The 16,287-nt window shown below is 37.6% G+C and overlaps 2 protein-coding genes across 2 annotated transcripts in view; one reads left to right on the top strand and one right to left on the bottom strand.

Annotated features, from left to right (window-relative positions):
• Nucleotides 1-16,287, top strand: part of LOC129743880 (probable serine/threonine-protein kinase DDB_G0277071) — a 329,957-nt gene that overhangs the window by 53,175 nt on the left and 260,495 nt on the right. The window lies entirely within an intron of this gene.
• Nucleotides 11,404-15,905, bottom strand: LOC129742499 (uncharacterized protein K02A2.6-like). Its single transcript, XM_055734400.1, has 3 exons — nucleotides 14,574-15,905; nucleotides 13,301-14,482; nucleotides 11,404-12,921 (listed from the first exon to the last, which is right to left on the bottom strand). Exons 1-3 carry the CDS (start codon nucleotides 15,903-15,905, stop codon nucleotides 11,404-11,406), a joined length of 4,032 nt encoding a protein of 1,343 aa, XP_055590375.1.

The raw sequence follows: 16,287 nt of genomic DNA, 5'->3' as shown, positions 1-16,287 counted from the left end.
GACGCGACGCCTCGCCTATGGAGACGAATAACAAACCCCTCAATCTGAGTCACGTCTAGGCGTCATTCATAACCATGTGCTGTACAAATGAGCTAGGAATCAAGAAGAAAAAAAATCACATCAAGGCTTCATATCGCCACCAATTGCATTGAAAATATGCTAGGTTGAGAAATACGCGCCAAAATATTCTCACTGATCAGTATGCTATGCCATGGTTACTATCCTCTGGTGACGTTGGCTCGCGACGCCTCGACCATAGAGACGAAAAACAAACCCCCCAAAGTAATGAAAATCTCGAAAAAATGGAAGCCATGACTTTAATTTCATTCAAAAAACTGCACATTTAATTATTACGGACAATTGATGTGACTTTCTGTTATTTTTATTCGATATAAACCGATTCGCATGCCTACAGAATATTCTAAAAATAATTTCATTTGAATCGTTTGAACCATTTCGGAGGAGTAGTACTACAAACACCGTTACAAGAGAATTTTATATAATAGATTTACACTGTGAGTTATGGAAACCAGTTTTCAAGGACCCTCCTCGCCTGTTTTTTTTTTGTTCCGCTTGACAATAAGATTCAATCTATTTTATCGATCTGAGTGGCTTGAGCTCTATCAATAGACATGTTTGATTTTCAAAGTTTAAAACAATTCGCACTGGAAACCTATTGGTACAAGAAGGTGGCGGGAAGGAAACTCTAGGGACTTAAGTTTCAAACGAATTCATGTATACATCATATTGCCAATTCTCCTTCTGATGTGCTCATTAAAAATAATCAGATATAAGGAACTCTAAGAAAATTTAAGTTATCCAATATAGATTCTTTAAATTAAGGAGTAAAAAAAATATCTGTAAAGCTCTCAGTTTTATCGTTCTTTCATAATTTAAAAATTAGTGTAGTTTCTCCTTCACCGTTTATATTTCCAAAATCTATTCACCATACGAACATGCATCCAATAAATCCTACTACATAGCAAATTAAAAAAAAATCCAGAGACTTCTATCACCCTATGGAACTTGTTCTTGTTTCATTAGACTTGAACCCTTTAGGAGTTTTGAAACCCAAACGGGACTTTATTTTCAAATAATAGCTCTATTATATCTCGATTTAAATCATTAATCGAGGATTTTTTCTTAAAACCTCATTGAACTTGATTTTTTTTATACTTTACTTTTTATTTAATCCTTCTGTACATTTGTCTTTACCATCCTGTTGGGACGTATTTTTATTAATCTTCTTTTTTTAAATAAATTCTTATAATTACTATCCACACATGTTGATGATGTAGACTTTAGATTTCATTTGAAAAATCGGTTACAACTTACAGCTCTCGTCTTAGTTTAAGTAGTTAAACTTTAGTTTTATATTTCCAACAGTAGTTGCCGTTTCAATTTATGTAAAAATCTTTCATTTCTTAAACCGTAATCTATATGAATTCCTTTTAGCTTATTTAAGCATAATATAATTCATTATTGAGCCAATTTTCAGACTACAGATTCAGTTCTCAGCATAAAACCCTTTGTGCAGATACCAATATTCTTATTTCAGATTCCAAATTATCAAAAAACTCAAACTAACCAAATTTATAACTCGATTTATATAAACTAGGAAAATTCAACCAGCATAGCGTTGATCATTATAGAATTTTGTTCTCTCTGAAAATTGAGTGAGGATTCAGATTCCATATTAAGATGCAGATTTTAGTAGGTATCAAACGTCATAATTAGAACATTAGTTATCACTCAGCTTCAAGATTCGGATTTTAGTCCTAAGATTTCAAATGAAGATTTTAAATTGATTTTGACTGAATTTTCAGCAACATGGTTTCTGATTTTAAATGCCAAATAACATTTCTAAAGCAACTTAAATTAAATTCTGTTCTTAATTTTCATGATAATTCTCAATATATATGACATTCCTTTGTGTTATAATCAAATTTATAAACGCATTCCATGCATTCGTGTTAGTTTCCCAAAGGTTTCACTTAGCAAAATGTTCCCCACTAAATTAGCATTTCATGTCAGTTTTTTTTTTTACTTGAACACTGCGTTATCCAATTCTATTATTGCTTACCGATACCTTGTTCGATATTTATAAAAGATCTATACACCTCTCGACCCACTTTTTTTTTAGAACCAACCCTCTTGCTCTATTTTCTTTAAAAGGCTCGAGACCTCTTGATAGACTTTCAACTAACTCGTTTAATTTTCTTATTTTCGAAAGGTCTACTCGATTCAACCTAGTATCGATTATTCAACTTTTTGACTTTTATTATTATTATTTTGGACTCTTAAATACTCATATTTTTTTATTTTTCGGCTTTTCGAATATTTTATTTATCATTTTTTTTTGTTTAACCTGTTGTTAGGGACTTTCATTAACCCTCAGCAGGACTTTATTTTATTAGAACATAACTTTTTTTTTTAACTCTATCAATTTTTGTTCAGATTAGTAATTTATTCGAAACTCGTGGCCATCAGATCGAAGAGTCGTAGTTCAAATTTGGTATGAGGACTATTTTTTTTAACTTATTTGCTAGGGAATTTTATTTTTATTTTATTTTATTGACCTATTTTTTTTTTAACTTTACCTGTCAGGGAATTTTATTAACCCTCAGCAGGACTTTTTTTTTAGCTAACCTGTTAGGGACTTTAATTTAACCTCAGCAGAATTTAGTGTTATTTTCATTTACTTACTTAACCTGTTAGGGACTTTCATTAACCCTCAGCAGGCCTTTTTTTAACTAATCTGTTTGGGACTTTTATTAACCCATTATTTGTTTTTTTTTTACTTTACCTGTTAGGGACTTTCGTTAACCCTCAGCAGGACAATTTTTTTTAACTAGTCTGTTAGGGACTTTTATTAACCCATTATTCAACTAATCTGTAAGGGACTTTTGGTAACCCCTTTTTTTTACCTAACCTGTTAGGGACTTTCATTAACCCTCAGCAGGACTTCATTTTTTAGCTAACCTGTTAGGGACTTTAATTAACCCTCAGCAGAATATAGTATTTTTTCATTAACTTACTTAACCTGTTAGGGACTTTCATTAACCCTCAGCAGGACAATTTTTTTTAAGTAATCTGTTTGGGACTTTTATTAACCCATTATTTGTTTTTTTTTCTTTACCTGTTAGGGACTTTCATTAACCCTCAGCAGGACTTTTTTTTTGTCAACTAACCTGTCAGGGACTTTCATTAGCCCTGGACAGGACTTCTTTTTTTTAACTTATCCTGTTTGAGTTTCATTTACTCCCAGCAGGACTTTATTTCAATAGAACTTAACTGTTTTAACTCAATCAATATATGAGTTCAGATTAGTAATTTATTAGAAATTTTGCTTATGAGAATTAAAAATAAATATTGTCATATTGTATAGCCACAATTTTACAAAGCTTTTTTTATACCAAAAATCATTTTTTTTTTACTTTCTTCAACTGTTTGACAAAGTAAATAAAATTAATACCTTTTTTTATTCTACATACAATACCCAGATTTGTTACAATGTTTCCAATGACAGGGTTCTAGGCATCAGTTAATTATTCAATGCGACTCATTTTGATTTTTCTTCAAATTAATTTCCAAAAACTTCCATCCATTGGTTAAAAACAAAAAACATTTATTTTAAGTAACTCCAATGGGACTAAAAATTTGATTTTTTTTCTTAATTAATTTTCAAAAACTTCCTTTGCGGATTGCTCCTTTAGGACTTTCTTATTTTTCCCATAACTTAATGGGAGAGCATAATTGACCGCCATTTACTCTTCACACTCGAACATTTGTTTTTTCTAGTAAAAATCTATTTGATTTTTAATTTTAATTTTTTTTTAATACAAATTCACTGGTGAAGACACAACCATAGGAATTTCGTTTCCCGGACAAATGCACACGCATTCAGAGTTTCAGTAAAATCTCACCTAATTCAACAACAATTTTCTTCCAATGGCCGCCATTTTGGAAGCATAATTAATTTGTACGCCACTGATGATTTTTCGATATTTCTTCTATCTATTGAAAACATACCTGTTTGATAGACTTTGTCACGTCTACCGACTGGGCCATTGTCGTGAATGGTCGATATTTTTCCTCCATTTCACTTGAATACGCTCGAATAAAATATTAACTTCGCGAAAACAAACTATTCTTTTTAAGCTCTCTTTATAAACTGATCTATCCATCACACGATTCACACGAACCTCGAGTTTTTCTCCCTCATTGAGGCACGTTAGTTGTTGATGTATGTATGTATGTATGTATGGATCTGTTTGATTGGCAGAGAGTTTTATACTCTATATCACCACTACTTGTTTATATGTTGGTTTTCGTTTTTTCGTAGGGATGTTCCTTTTTTTCATAATTTTCGATCAAACTTTCTGTTTTTAAATTTTCATGCGAGCTTTCTCTAGGAAACTGAGGATTTCCTTTAAGTTTGTTACTTCAAAATTTTGAATAATTTCGATCAGATTGGAATATCGATCCCAATAATAGTGATTCCTTATATGATTGAATTGAATGCATTTGAGGAGTGCATGCTCGGTGGTAAAATTCGTGTTGCATAGTTCGCACAATTTTGTGTCTCGAATTTTCATCACTCCTAAATAATAGGGTGAATAGTCATGGCCACTTAGTAAGCGATTCAAAGTGCGAATTTGAATGTTGCTTAGTTCGATATCCCAATACCAGGGTTTGGTAGAGAAATTTGATTGTAGTTCATAAAATTTGATTCCTTTACTTTCATTGTGTACCATGTTCCTGTACCATAAATTCGTGGATTCGAGTGATTCTGATTTGTATCTCATGTATGCATCATCGAGTCTCAGTTTGTTCTCGAGTAATATTGGTCCGTCTAATCCTTGTTTCCCTAGAACGTCTGCATGTTCATTTCCCTCTATTCCGACATGTGAGGGTATCCATTGTATTTTTACATTTTTTGTTGTAGCTAGTGAGCATATGTCGTGCGTGACTTGATCAAATTTTTTGTTTGCTATGTCCCTTTTTAAAATTTTACAGGCTGACTGGGAATCGGTGAAAATTACAACTCCAGTTCCTTCTTCGTTGTGTATTTGTGTATTTCTTATAGCTAAAAGTTCTGCAGTTGCAATGTTAACATTATTTACTAAGGAAATGCTTATCTTTGTATCGGAAGAAGCGTCATAAATTCCAATGCCACATTTGTTCGTACTTTTAGAAGCATCAGTTACCATTGGTCACGGTGACTATAATGGTTATTTATCATTTCTTGGGCCAGTTTTTTCATAACGATTGGAGATGTTTCATTCTTTTTCATTGTTGATCCTATCATTTGATCTTCTATCTCGACTCTTATTTCTATTTCTGGTTTTGTTTCTGTGTATATCGTTTGAAATTCTTGTACGTTTTTAATGTAAATTCTTTCTAGAAAAGTGTACTTTGCTTCACTTTGAACGTTGTCCAAATCTAAAGAGTGTAGTTGTTGTGCAATTAGATCGTTACGATGGATATGCAAGGCAATACGTTTTTTTTTGCTAAATAGGTGCGTTTGATTGTCAGCGGTTCTTCTCCAGCTATTGCTGCTAGTGTGTTAATTGGTGTAGTTTTAGTACATCCTGTAGCAATTCTCAGACATTGTCTATTCGTTACTTCTAACATGTCACAATATTTCTTAGCTGTTCCTCCATAGATTACTGCGCCGTAATTCAGATAATTCCCGTACAAAGCTCTATGGTACAGCATCATTACTCTTGGTGTGCCACCATATCTTATACCACTGATTATTTTTAGCATGTTTTGTCTGTCCAACACATTTTGTTTAAGCGTTTTAACATGTATACCGTATCTGAGTGCCTGATCAAGTGTTATACCTAAATATTTGTAGCTCCTCACAGTTTCTAGGATTTCTCCTCCTATTCTTAAGTGGAGTTGTTTATCACTTTCTTTAAATAGCATTGCCTTTGTTTTTGAGCTATTAAGACGTAATCCTAACTCCGTAGCTTTTGTCATAAATCGGTTTATTTCTGATTGCATCTTTCTAATGGCTTTTTCTAAAGATTTTGCTTTGACAATTTTTAAAAAATCATCTGCAAACTGTAAAGTTGTTATATCTGGGTCGAGGTTTGTATTATGCAAAGAAGCTGTGTAAATATTGAATAAAACAGGTGACATTACATCGCCCTGTGGTACTCCAGTACAAATAGTTTGGCTGACAATTCCTTGATCGGTGTGAATGAGGGTTTTCCGGTTGTTTAAAAAGTTGTAGATCCATGTACATGTATCTTCGTTGAAACCATTTTGTATCATGATACTGTATAATTTATCAATGTCGACTTAAAAGCATTTGAAAAATCAAAGAAGACACCAATTGTGGTATAGTCGGCTCTTCGTGCTGCTTTGATTAGATTTGTTGCATATGTAATACAATGCTCAGTAGACATACCTTTGCAAAAACCAAAAGATAAATCTGGGATGACATTGTTCTTTTCACACGTTTGTTGGATGTCTACTAATACTGCTGCATTTAATATTTTTACAACGGTTGGTAAAAGCGCTATAGGTCGGCTGGAACTTATTTCGTTTGGTGGTTTGTTGGGCTTCAATATAGGGATAATTTTTATTTCCTTTAGGTCAGGGGTTTTCAGATCGTGCTCCGCGGAGCACTTGGTGCTCCGCGAAGCTTTATAAAGTGCTCCGCGACGTACGCAACGAAAATCATAAACCAACTTTGAAAAATTCTGAAATTTTTATCGAAGCATGAGAGAAAAAAAAAATGAATGGTGGATTGTAAAAATTCGCTGCTTTGATCAAACAACGTTGTGATGCAGGACTGAGGGTGCAAAACACTCAATGAAAAGTTTGTTCTTGCGCCGTACTTAGTGACCTATCGATTGGAAAAGCTGGAGAAGCGCATACTATTGCTGAAAACTTAATCAAACCTTGCATTCAAGAAGTCGTCCGTATCATAGTTGATGATAAAACCGTGCAATTGATAAATTCGATTTCCATGTCTGACAATACGGTTACTCGGCGAATCTGTGACAGGGCTGAAGATGTTGAAAGCATTTTAGTTTCTCGATTGAGAACTTCAGAATTCGACATGCAATTTGACGAATCCACAGATGTAGTAGGACTAGATATTCTGATAACATTTGTTCGCTATCAAGGTTCTTAATGTTTCGAAGAAGATTTATTCCTTTGCAAACCATTACCAACTTCCACGACGGGGGCTGAAATTTTCAAGCTAATTGATGTTTACTTTACGGACAACAATATTCCATGCCCAAGCAATCAAAAGTCTCATATCTACTTAAACACGTGCCTCCAAAGTTCGAATTTCGCTGAACAAAGGTTCCAAAGAGAATTGGTACCAAATTTTCTCAAATGTGAGCATGAAAGTTACAGAAGGTTCCTCAAATAGTTTTCTATGGACTTGAAATTCCAATAAGTTCCTTAAATAACTTTTTTTGTGACATCCACACACAGCAAGAAAAATTCGTGTAATTTTAGACCGAAAACGATGCACGAAAACGGAACACTGATTTTGATATAAAATTCTACCATGATGTATTTTTCCAAGAATGTAATTTTTGAAGCGTGTAAACTTAGATCGAAAACAATGCACGAAATCGAATGACGAAAGCCGTCGTGTAAAAATACACAGGGATGTAAATTTTAAATTAATAATCGTAAATATTAGCAATCATTCAGGTTTCTATGTTTTCTATGAATGAATACGTCGCTTTTATAATTTTCATTTCAGTTATATTTTCTAAATTATCATAAAAATATATTACCCACCATCACGAACAGTGTCAACCTGGATTGCATCCGATGATTCCCAGCACGGTGATGTTGTTTAGATTAGCGTCACCCGGAACCTCGATTCGTCTCAGAAAATCGTTTTTTTTTATCTGAGTCACCTGGGTCTGGCGATAAATTTCTCCTGAAAATCACTGTCAGGAAGCTAGCTGCCTCTGCGAAAAATTTGATCTTGCTGCAATGGAGAAAATACCGATTAATTTCAACAGCATTCTTTTTTGAATATCACATTTGAAAAACCTACCTGATTTTGAAAGATTCTGGAAGTGCTGGATCTACCACGACTCATTTCCAAATAATTTTCTTGCTTGTTTACTTTTGTATTCGACGCGCGAAACACAAGTTTGACATTTCCATTTAATTTGAAATCAAACAGATATATTTTTACACTGTTTGTGATATAAAATTCATCGAACGCTTGATCTTTAATCACGACATGTAAAATTATAGCATAACAATGTATTTCTATTCACTTTTTGAAAAAAGTCTAAAATTACATCAAAAGAAGCTGAAAAAACATCTTTTTCGAATTACACTTGGGAAAAATTAGACTACTCGTGTTTTAGATTCCGTGTACTTTTAGAAAAATTTTGCTGTGCACAGTATAAAAGTTACAAATTAGGTCTCAAAAAGCCTTCTGTGAACTTCAAGTTCAATAAGTTTCTCAAATAGTCTTTTTTGTGACATATCAATCGCATCCACACAGTATAAAAGTTACAAATTAGGTCTCAAAAAACCTTCTGTGAACTTCAAGCTCCAAGAAGTTTCTCAAATAGCCTTCTGTAAACTTCAAGTTCCAAGAAGCATAAAATTGGTTATGTTGATTAAACTGTGTTCGACCTTTTTAACAGGCTTGCAATTTCTCTAACGAGAATCTCCGACGTTCTCGGTTTTTGATTATCTGTAGAGATTCTCTGAAACGCACCGCAGAGATTTTTAGCCGAACCTCTGTAGAGAATCTTTAAATCAACACGACAGAGCGAACACAAACTACAGTGAAAAAATGTTTTCCCCACGGAGAGCGACAGCGACGGTAGCTGGCTTGGCTTGTAGCGTTTACCAATACATACGAAGCTGAACCACTCGCCCGAAACATTCATCGTTTGTTGATGCTATTATAATGCATACCATCGTGTGTGTTTTTGCATTTGCTTTTTCGTGGCTTAAACCTGTCGGCCCTGTGTTTCACCGTGGTGCACTACGGTGATAAATTGTAGCACGCCGGAGCTGTTGGGATTAGGTGTGTGTGGCTTTCGAAACCGGGGTGCGAATAATGTGTGGAGAAAAACAAAAAATCTCACCCGGGTGATTTGCAGCTATCGCACGGGGGTGTTTAATTCTTCGATCTCCGTGTTTCACGGTAGAGAATGGCATCTCTGCTTTTTAACGAGACTTTTGGTTGCTTGGGTGAGGATTTCCGGACGGTGTGAAAGCTTTATAGTTGAAAATACTGCTGGAGTCGTTGCCAAGTGTGTGCACTAGACTCAACACGGGAATCACTCAGCACATCGGGAAAGCACGTCTTACCTTGAGGTCAGCCAGCGATCGAAAGAGGACGAATCATTGACAGCTGTATTCTCGCCAATGTCACGACGTGTTGCCAGTTTGCCAATTGATATATGACCTACTATCTAATTGAGCTACTTCTTGACGAGGGGTCTTTCTATATCTCACATCTTCCCTCCTCTCTAGAATGTTTGAATTTCAAAAAGTGTTTATCAAAGTGTAAGGAAAATCTAGTTTAATTTTTTTGATTGCCATCTCGATAAGTTTCCTACCTAAAAAGAAACGAGAAATAACTTCGGAAAATAGCGATAGGAGAATAACAACTTTAATCCTTCACCTGGTTTAAAACAATGCGACAGGGCATATATAAGTGAGTTACTGATCCCATGGATTCAACTGATCATGATAGTTTAAAAACAGACATATACGGTTAAGAGAAAATGAGCGTGCAACTCTCAGCACATCAACCAATCTATATATATAAAAAGCAATTATCTGTATGTTTGTTTGTTTGTTTGTTTGTTTGTTTGTCCTCTATAGACTCAGCCGTCTTAAGAGCTAGAGATCTGAAATTTGGCATGGATGCTCATTAGGACCAGGAATGCTGAAAAATGTTTTTAGATTTTTGGACGACCCCTTCCGAAGGGGCTCGTCCATACAAGACAAATATTGTTTTCACGTTATTGACGTTACTTTCCGTCGGATTGTGATCAAAATTTGCGCATGAGTGTTTTGAGAGACGAGCAATCGATTACATTTATCAAATTTAGGGTCAGGGGTCGGCCAAGGGGGTCGTCCATATCCACCGATTAATGTTTTTGCGATATTGGCGTTATTATACATCGGATTGTGATGAAAATTTGCTCATGAGTGTTTTGAGAGACGAACAATCGATTACAGTTATCAAATTGAGGGTCAAGGGTCGGCAAAAGGGGTCGTCCATATCCACTGATTAATGTTTTTGCGATATTGGCGTTATTATACACCGGATTGTGATGAAAATTTGCACATGAGTGTTTTGAGGGACCAGCAATAGATTTCAAGTTTCGAATTGCGGATCAGAAGTTGGCTGAAGGAGTCGTCCATACCCAACTTTAATGGTTTTTGCGATTTTGACGTTATTCTACATTGGATTGAGATGATAATTTCCGCATAGGAGTTTTGAGGGACGTTCTTTTGCTTTCAGGTTTCAAATCTTTACTCAGGGGTCGGCAAAAAGGGTTATTATCTGTTCACTGTTTTTAAGATATTCTCTTGATTGAGTATAGAATTGTAATGAAAATTGACACATGAGAGTTTAACAGAAAAGATAATTGATTTCAGGTGTCAAGTTTTGAATCGTGATCAAAAAAAGGCCGTCCATGTTAGTTGCTCACTGTTTTCGTGATATTGTCGTGATAATGCATCGGATTGAGATGAAAATGTTCAGATGAGGGTTATAAACTATGAGCAATTGACTCCACGTAGCATGTTCCGTGTCAAGGGTCGGCGAAAGGGGCGTCTATATTCACTGTTCACTGTTTTCAAGTTCCTGACGTTATTTTACATATAATTTGAAAAGTAAAAATGGCAAAAGGGAGTTTTGAGGAACGTAAAATTGGTTTCAATTATCGAATTTCGGGCCATGGGACAGAAAAAGAGGGTTTCATTGAAAGTTCATTGTTTTGTGTAATAATTTTGTTGGAGGCAGTTAATTGATACCAATTTAAGTGTGAAGGTCAAGCAAAAGAGTCGTGCACATAAACAAATAGTACATGTTTCTGCCATAATGTCTAGATTTTGCAACCGATCGAGAAGAAAACACTCTCACATAAATTTTAATAAAAAGCCAATCAACCGTTTAATTTGAATTTCAAGTAATAGTAATAGTAGCGACTTGAAACACTGTTGAATTTTTTCCCCAAAATTGTCGAAAGAATGTTTCGACTTCATTTTCTAAACTCATTTTGACGTACCAATGATTTGAAGCGAAACGAAGTTCGTACGGGATCAGCTAGTTTAGAATAAAAATGTAAACAAACACGAATTCAACCATTCTGAGTTCAAATTTTATTGGCGTAGATTCTGTTACAGGTAATTAATTAGAATTAGGTTACTTTATTTGGAATTTTCGATTTCAACTACTTCTACGTAATCTTTTAGGTATCCCGGCTTGTTCCGTTCTCTCATTGGTCGCAGCTGCTGTTGTACGTTTTGGTTTTGCTGATGACAGTGCTGATGTTCTGAGTTTTGCTCATCGTCTGCTTTGCGCCACGGATGGACTTTTTTCGTTTGCGAAATGTGTCGTTTTCGGATTATGCCTGTATCATTGGATATTGTCAAGTTACCGTTATGTTCTTCGACTACCGTATAACGTGTTGGGGAAAATCGGGTTTCTCCTTTTGCTCGAGATGCCCGTTCAACGATCACCACATCACCAGGCCCAACACGGCTTTTCCGTGCATTTCGTCGCGTATCTTCACGTTCCTTAGCTTCTAATTTTGCTTCGCGGTCTCGTTGGTCCAATAATTCGTTATCGATGCTGATATTTTCGTGCTGCATGAGTGGGAGGTTCCGTTTAATCTTTCGTCCAGTCATGATTTCCTCAGGTGCTATATTTGTGACACGATGGATCGCTGAATTGTGAGCATCAACAGCTTCACGAAGCTCCTCAACAAAGTTAGTTTTGTTTGATGCAGCCGTTGACATTGCCTTGTTGATTACTTTCATGTAACCTTCCACAAGGCCGTTTTGCTGAGGGAACAGTGGGGTCGTGTAGATTGTTTTAATGCCTCGTTCAAGACAGTAACTCTTATATTCGTTACCGTTAAACGGTGGGCCGTTATCAGTCCTGATATTTACAGGGAAACCCTCGCGTTCAAAAATCGTTTCTAGTACCGGTTTCGTGTGATGAAAACTAGTTGATTTCACCGGCTTGGCAATTAAGTATCGCGATCGATAGTCTACTACCACGATGATAGAAATACCTCCGAATTGTATGTATGGCCCATTAAAATCTAACGCGATGGATTCCCAAACAGTTTTGGGGGCAAATATGCGCCTCATTGGAGTAGGTTTCTCAGGACGTCCATTTACAGCACAGGTTTCGCAGGTTTCTACCCATTTTTCAGCTTCTGTAGCCATTTTAGGCCACCAAACACGCTGTCGCAAGATGGATTTCATTTTTGCTGCTGATGGATGACCTTTGTGAGCTTTCTTTCTAAGGTGCTCTGGGACAACCACGCATCCGGTTTTAACAACAACGCCATCGCGATTACTAAGATCGTTTTCAAGTTTTTGAAACTGACGGAGATGTGAAGGCCAATTTCCTGATTTTAGGGCTTGTATTAAGAGTTGCAGTGTCTCGTCTTTGGCAGTTTCTTCCGCTATCTCGGTATGTGTTAGAAATCCAACAACATTTGCTTCAAGTGAAGCAATCTCCCAGGGGCTGTTGTCTTCCTCAAAAGGAGGATCGTTGCCGTTGTACAGTCTTGACGATGAGTCCGCAATGTTGTCCCTGCCACGAACGTATTCGATATCGTAAACGTAAGGACTGAGTCGAAGAGTCCAACCATCTGCGCGGGTCAGCGCTCGTTTGGAGTCTTCACGTGTACGGTTCAAGATGAAGGTCACTCCCTGGGCGTCTGTTCGAAGTGTGAAACGTCTTCCCAACAAAAAATATGAAAAATGTTCCACGGACCGCCAAAGCTTCTCGTTGGTTCTGCGGATATTTTCTCTCGATTGGAGTGAGTGCCTTTGAAGCAAATGAAATTACTCTACTAATATGGTTTTCATTCTCTTGTATAAGGACGGCACCTAACGCCACCGGTGAGGCATCGGTGAATAAGATCGTTTTTTCATGTAAGGAGAAGAAACCTTGAGCTATTGTACATTGTATTATACGTTGCTTTACCTCATCAAAAGCTCTCTTTTGCTGAGGCCCCCAGTTCCATTGGGTCGTAGCGAGCCAGAGAGGGCTAGCAATTTCAGCAAAATTTGGTATATGAGAGCTCACAAAGGAAGCAAGTCCCAAGAAGCTTCGCAATTCCGAAATGGTAGTTGGTTCTCTGAAACACCGAATACTCTTCACCTTCGCTTCCTCGATATGAAAACCATCACTATCCAATTCAGGGCCCAGAAAACTAATGCGTGTTTTGTCGAATTCACACTTCTTCGTGTTGATGGTCAAGTTATTGGCCCTTAAAACTTGCAATACTTCCGCTACTGTCTTGCGAAGATCTACTAAGCTTGCAGCGTAGATCAATATGTCATCGATGTATACTATCACGTTTCTGATGCCTCCTAAAATACGCACCATTTCACGCTGAAACACTTCGGGTGCGCAATTCACGCCGAACATCAATCTCGTGAAACGGTACATACCAGTTTCGGTTAGAAAGGTTGTAAGATCTCGGGACTCGTTGCATAACTCTAGGTGATAGTATGCATTACTTAAATCGAGCTTCGAGAAAAAGGAAGAACCGTGGAGCTTGATTTTCATTTCCTCTAACAGCGGTAGTCGGTAGTACTCCCGATTGATCGCTTTGTTCGGCCCTCGCATATTAACGACCAATCGGAAATCGTCCTTGCCCTTGGCAACAGCCGACATACCGCTGATCCAGTCCGGTGCCTTCGTGACTCGCTCGATAATGCCACGTGTTTCCATTTCCTGTAGCCTTTTCCGCGCTCCCTCTCTAAATGCAGCGGGGACATTGTAATACGCATTTTTGATAGGGGCGAAACTCCTATCCACACTAAATTTTATTTTAACTCCTGGCATTTTAGGAAAAACTGATAAGCTATCTGCGACTTCACAGTTGTTGACAGCTGAGCCTACGTGTAGCAAACCCATGTCATTCGACGTAGACCGACTCAGTATTGATCGGCGTCCTTCTTTTGCAACATAAAACAGAGTTTCGATTGATTGTTGAGGTAATCCTTGCATGCTGATTTTTGCCCTAAACGCTGCATCGATTTTTATTGAATTTTGGGAACCATAGGGATGCAGCCCGCCGTTTGACGGCTGCACCGGATGAAGGTTAGCCTGTCCCTGATGAAATTCTCGTTTCAGTAGCTTCCAATCCTCACCGCCGATGACATTCACGTCGGCCCCCGAGTCGATAAGGAATGTTATTGAGCTCGAGGACCCTACGCTACAGTTAACCAGAACATCGTTTAGGGATAATGCATTCACTTGCTGAAATGGTATTAAAACACCAGTTTATTTTCAAAAAAAAATTCTTTAATAAAACAGAATCGAAAAACATGACACTTTATTTAAATGGTACCTTTTTGTTTTCTTCTCCTTCATCATCAGTCCAACCAGACGGGTTTACTCGGTCCGAATCTCTCTGCAGGTTGTTTACGCGTCGCTTTGGGCACGTCGCAATAAAATGTCCACGATCCCCACAACCATTGCAGGTTTTGTCCAGAGCCGGGCAGATTGTTCCAGGCTTATGTGAAGGGCGGTTACATCGGTGACATCGGCTGCGACGCTCTTCGAACCGTCTATCGGGACCACGGTATCGTTTTGACTGATGCTGATCATTTCGAGTGCCATCCCACCCACGCTTCCGGTGAGGTTCGGATGACCGTTTCCAATTACTTCGCTGAACGATGGCAATATCGGAACCACTGGGTTGGCTCGTTTCAGCATCGTAAGCTTCCTCCCTTGTCGCTGATTGTACGATGAAGTTGATATCGTAGTTATAAATCCGTGCTGATTTAGACAAGTCTCTATTTCGAAGTCCCTTTAGCAACTGGGCTCTGACGAAACGTTCTTGATCGGAGGGGCTATAACCGCATAATCTCACTTTCTCCTGAAGTCTGGCATGGTAAGCTATAGCAGACTCTCCTGGTCCCTGCTTCATTGCGGCGAACGCTTCATGCTCCGCCGCAGTGTCCGTCATGGATTGGAGATAATTCCGGATGTTGTTCTTGAAGGTTGAATAGCAATCAGGTTCAGTTAGGCTCGGCTTCAGCTTTGCTGCTCTCACGATACCTTGTAGTTCTTGTCCCAAGCACAGAAAAAGCAATTTTGAACGTTGCACTGAGCTGCCGGCGTTTCCTAGGGAAGCAGCAATGTCAAAATTTTCAATAAACCGATTCCACTCTTCCCACATCTTATTAGCAGGAATGCCAGAGGGAAAAGGTTTAATGTGATCCCATTTGATGGCAGCCTGAGTACCTTCCGTGCGGTCATTTGCGTCATGTGAAGTACTCCAATTATCTTCAACAATAGGTCGCCTAACACTCGGTTTTTCATATTCACTCAGCTTTCGAGATAAGTCCTCTATGACTCGCCGCATACGGTCAAGCTCCTCAGCAATGTTTCGCGGTTGTTCTCCTGCTTCCTCCGGGAGCTCTCGGTTTTCCTGTGAGCAACTCACGTCACCTGTGTTACCCACTTCGATAGATTCGCACGAAGTCGTCGATGAAACCGAATCTTCCGATGTCAGAGAGTCTTCGCTTTCCTCCTGGTTGCTCTCATTACCACGTTCGCTTTCCTTGGTTTCATAACTCCGGTCATCTGGGAATGCGTCGTCTTGAGGAATGTCCGATTCCTGATGTTCACTATCTGAACAACTTGGGATTCGAACGTATCTTCCTTTTTCCTCCATTTTCAAAGATGGCGGTCTCTTCACCTGATATACTTGTTTTCAAATGTTATCTGAAAAGATGAACAAAGCATTAACATGCTGGAAAAACTTACATATCCAGCACATTCGAAAAAAAAAAATTCTATTTTTATCACAGTTCGATGAATTTCATTTTTTTATTGCCATAGGTGAAAACAGTCCACCTTGTTCTAATCGTTTTCATTCCAGAAAACTATCGACCTCCTCGGTCTTTACATTAGTGTGAAAACAGTTCACCTAATTTGAGTCAAAATCCTTCTGGATATAAACATAACCTGATACTTTCACAGTAATCCAGGATTTACAAAAACCTCCGCGGTTTTAGTGAAAACGGTCCACTTCTTTTTTCTACTACTGGTCATTT

Source organism: Uranotaenia lowii, chromosome 2 (genome assembly GCF_029784155.1).
Source record: "Uranotaenia lowii strain MFRU-FL chromosome 2, ASM2978415v1, whole genome shotgun sequence".
Taxonomy (NCBI): domain Eukaryota; kingdom Metazoa; phylum Arthropoda; class Insecta; order Diptera; family Culicidae; genus Uranotaenia; species Uranotaenia lowii.
Note: the sequence above shows the minus strand (reverse complement) of the source record. Positions and strands in the feature narration are given on the sequence as shown.

Excerpts from the sequence above, each read along its gene's own strand:
- LOC129742499 (XM_055734400.1), bottom strand. The coding sequence starts at position 15,905 with ATGGAGGAAAAAGGAAGATACGTTCGAATCCCAAGTTGTTCAGATAGT. Across the intron at positions 14,483-14,573 it reads AAGGAGAAGAAAACAAAAAG|CAAGTGAATGCATTATCCCT; the intron begins GTACCATTTAAA and ends ATACCATTTCAG. Across the intron at positions 12,922-13,300 it reads TCTTGGGACTTGCTTCCTTT|GGAGTGACCTTCATCTTGAA; the intron begins GTGAGCTCTCAT and ends ACAGACGCCCAG.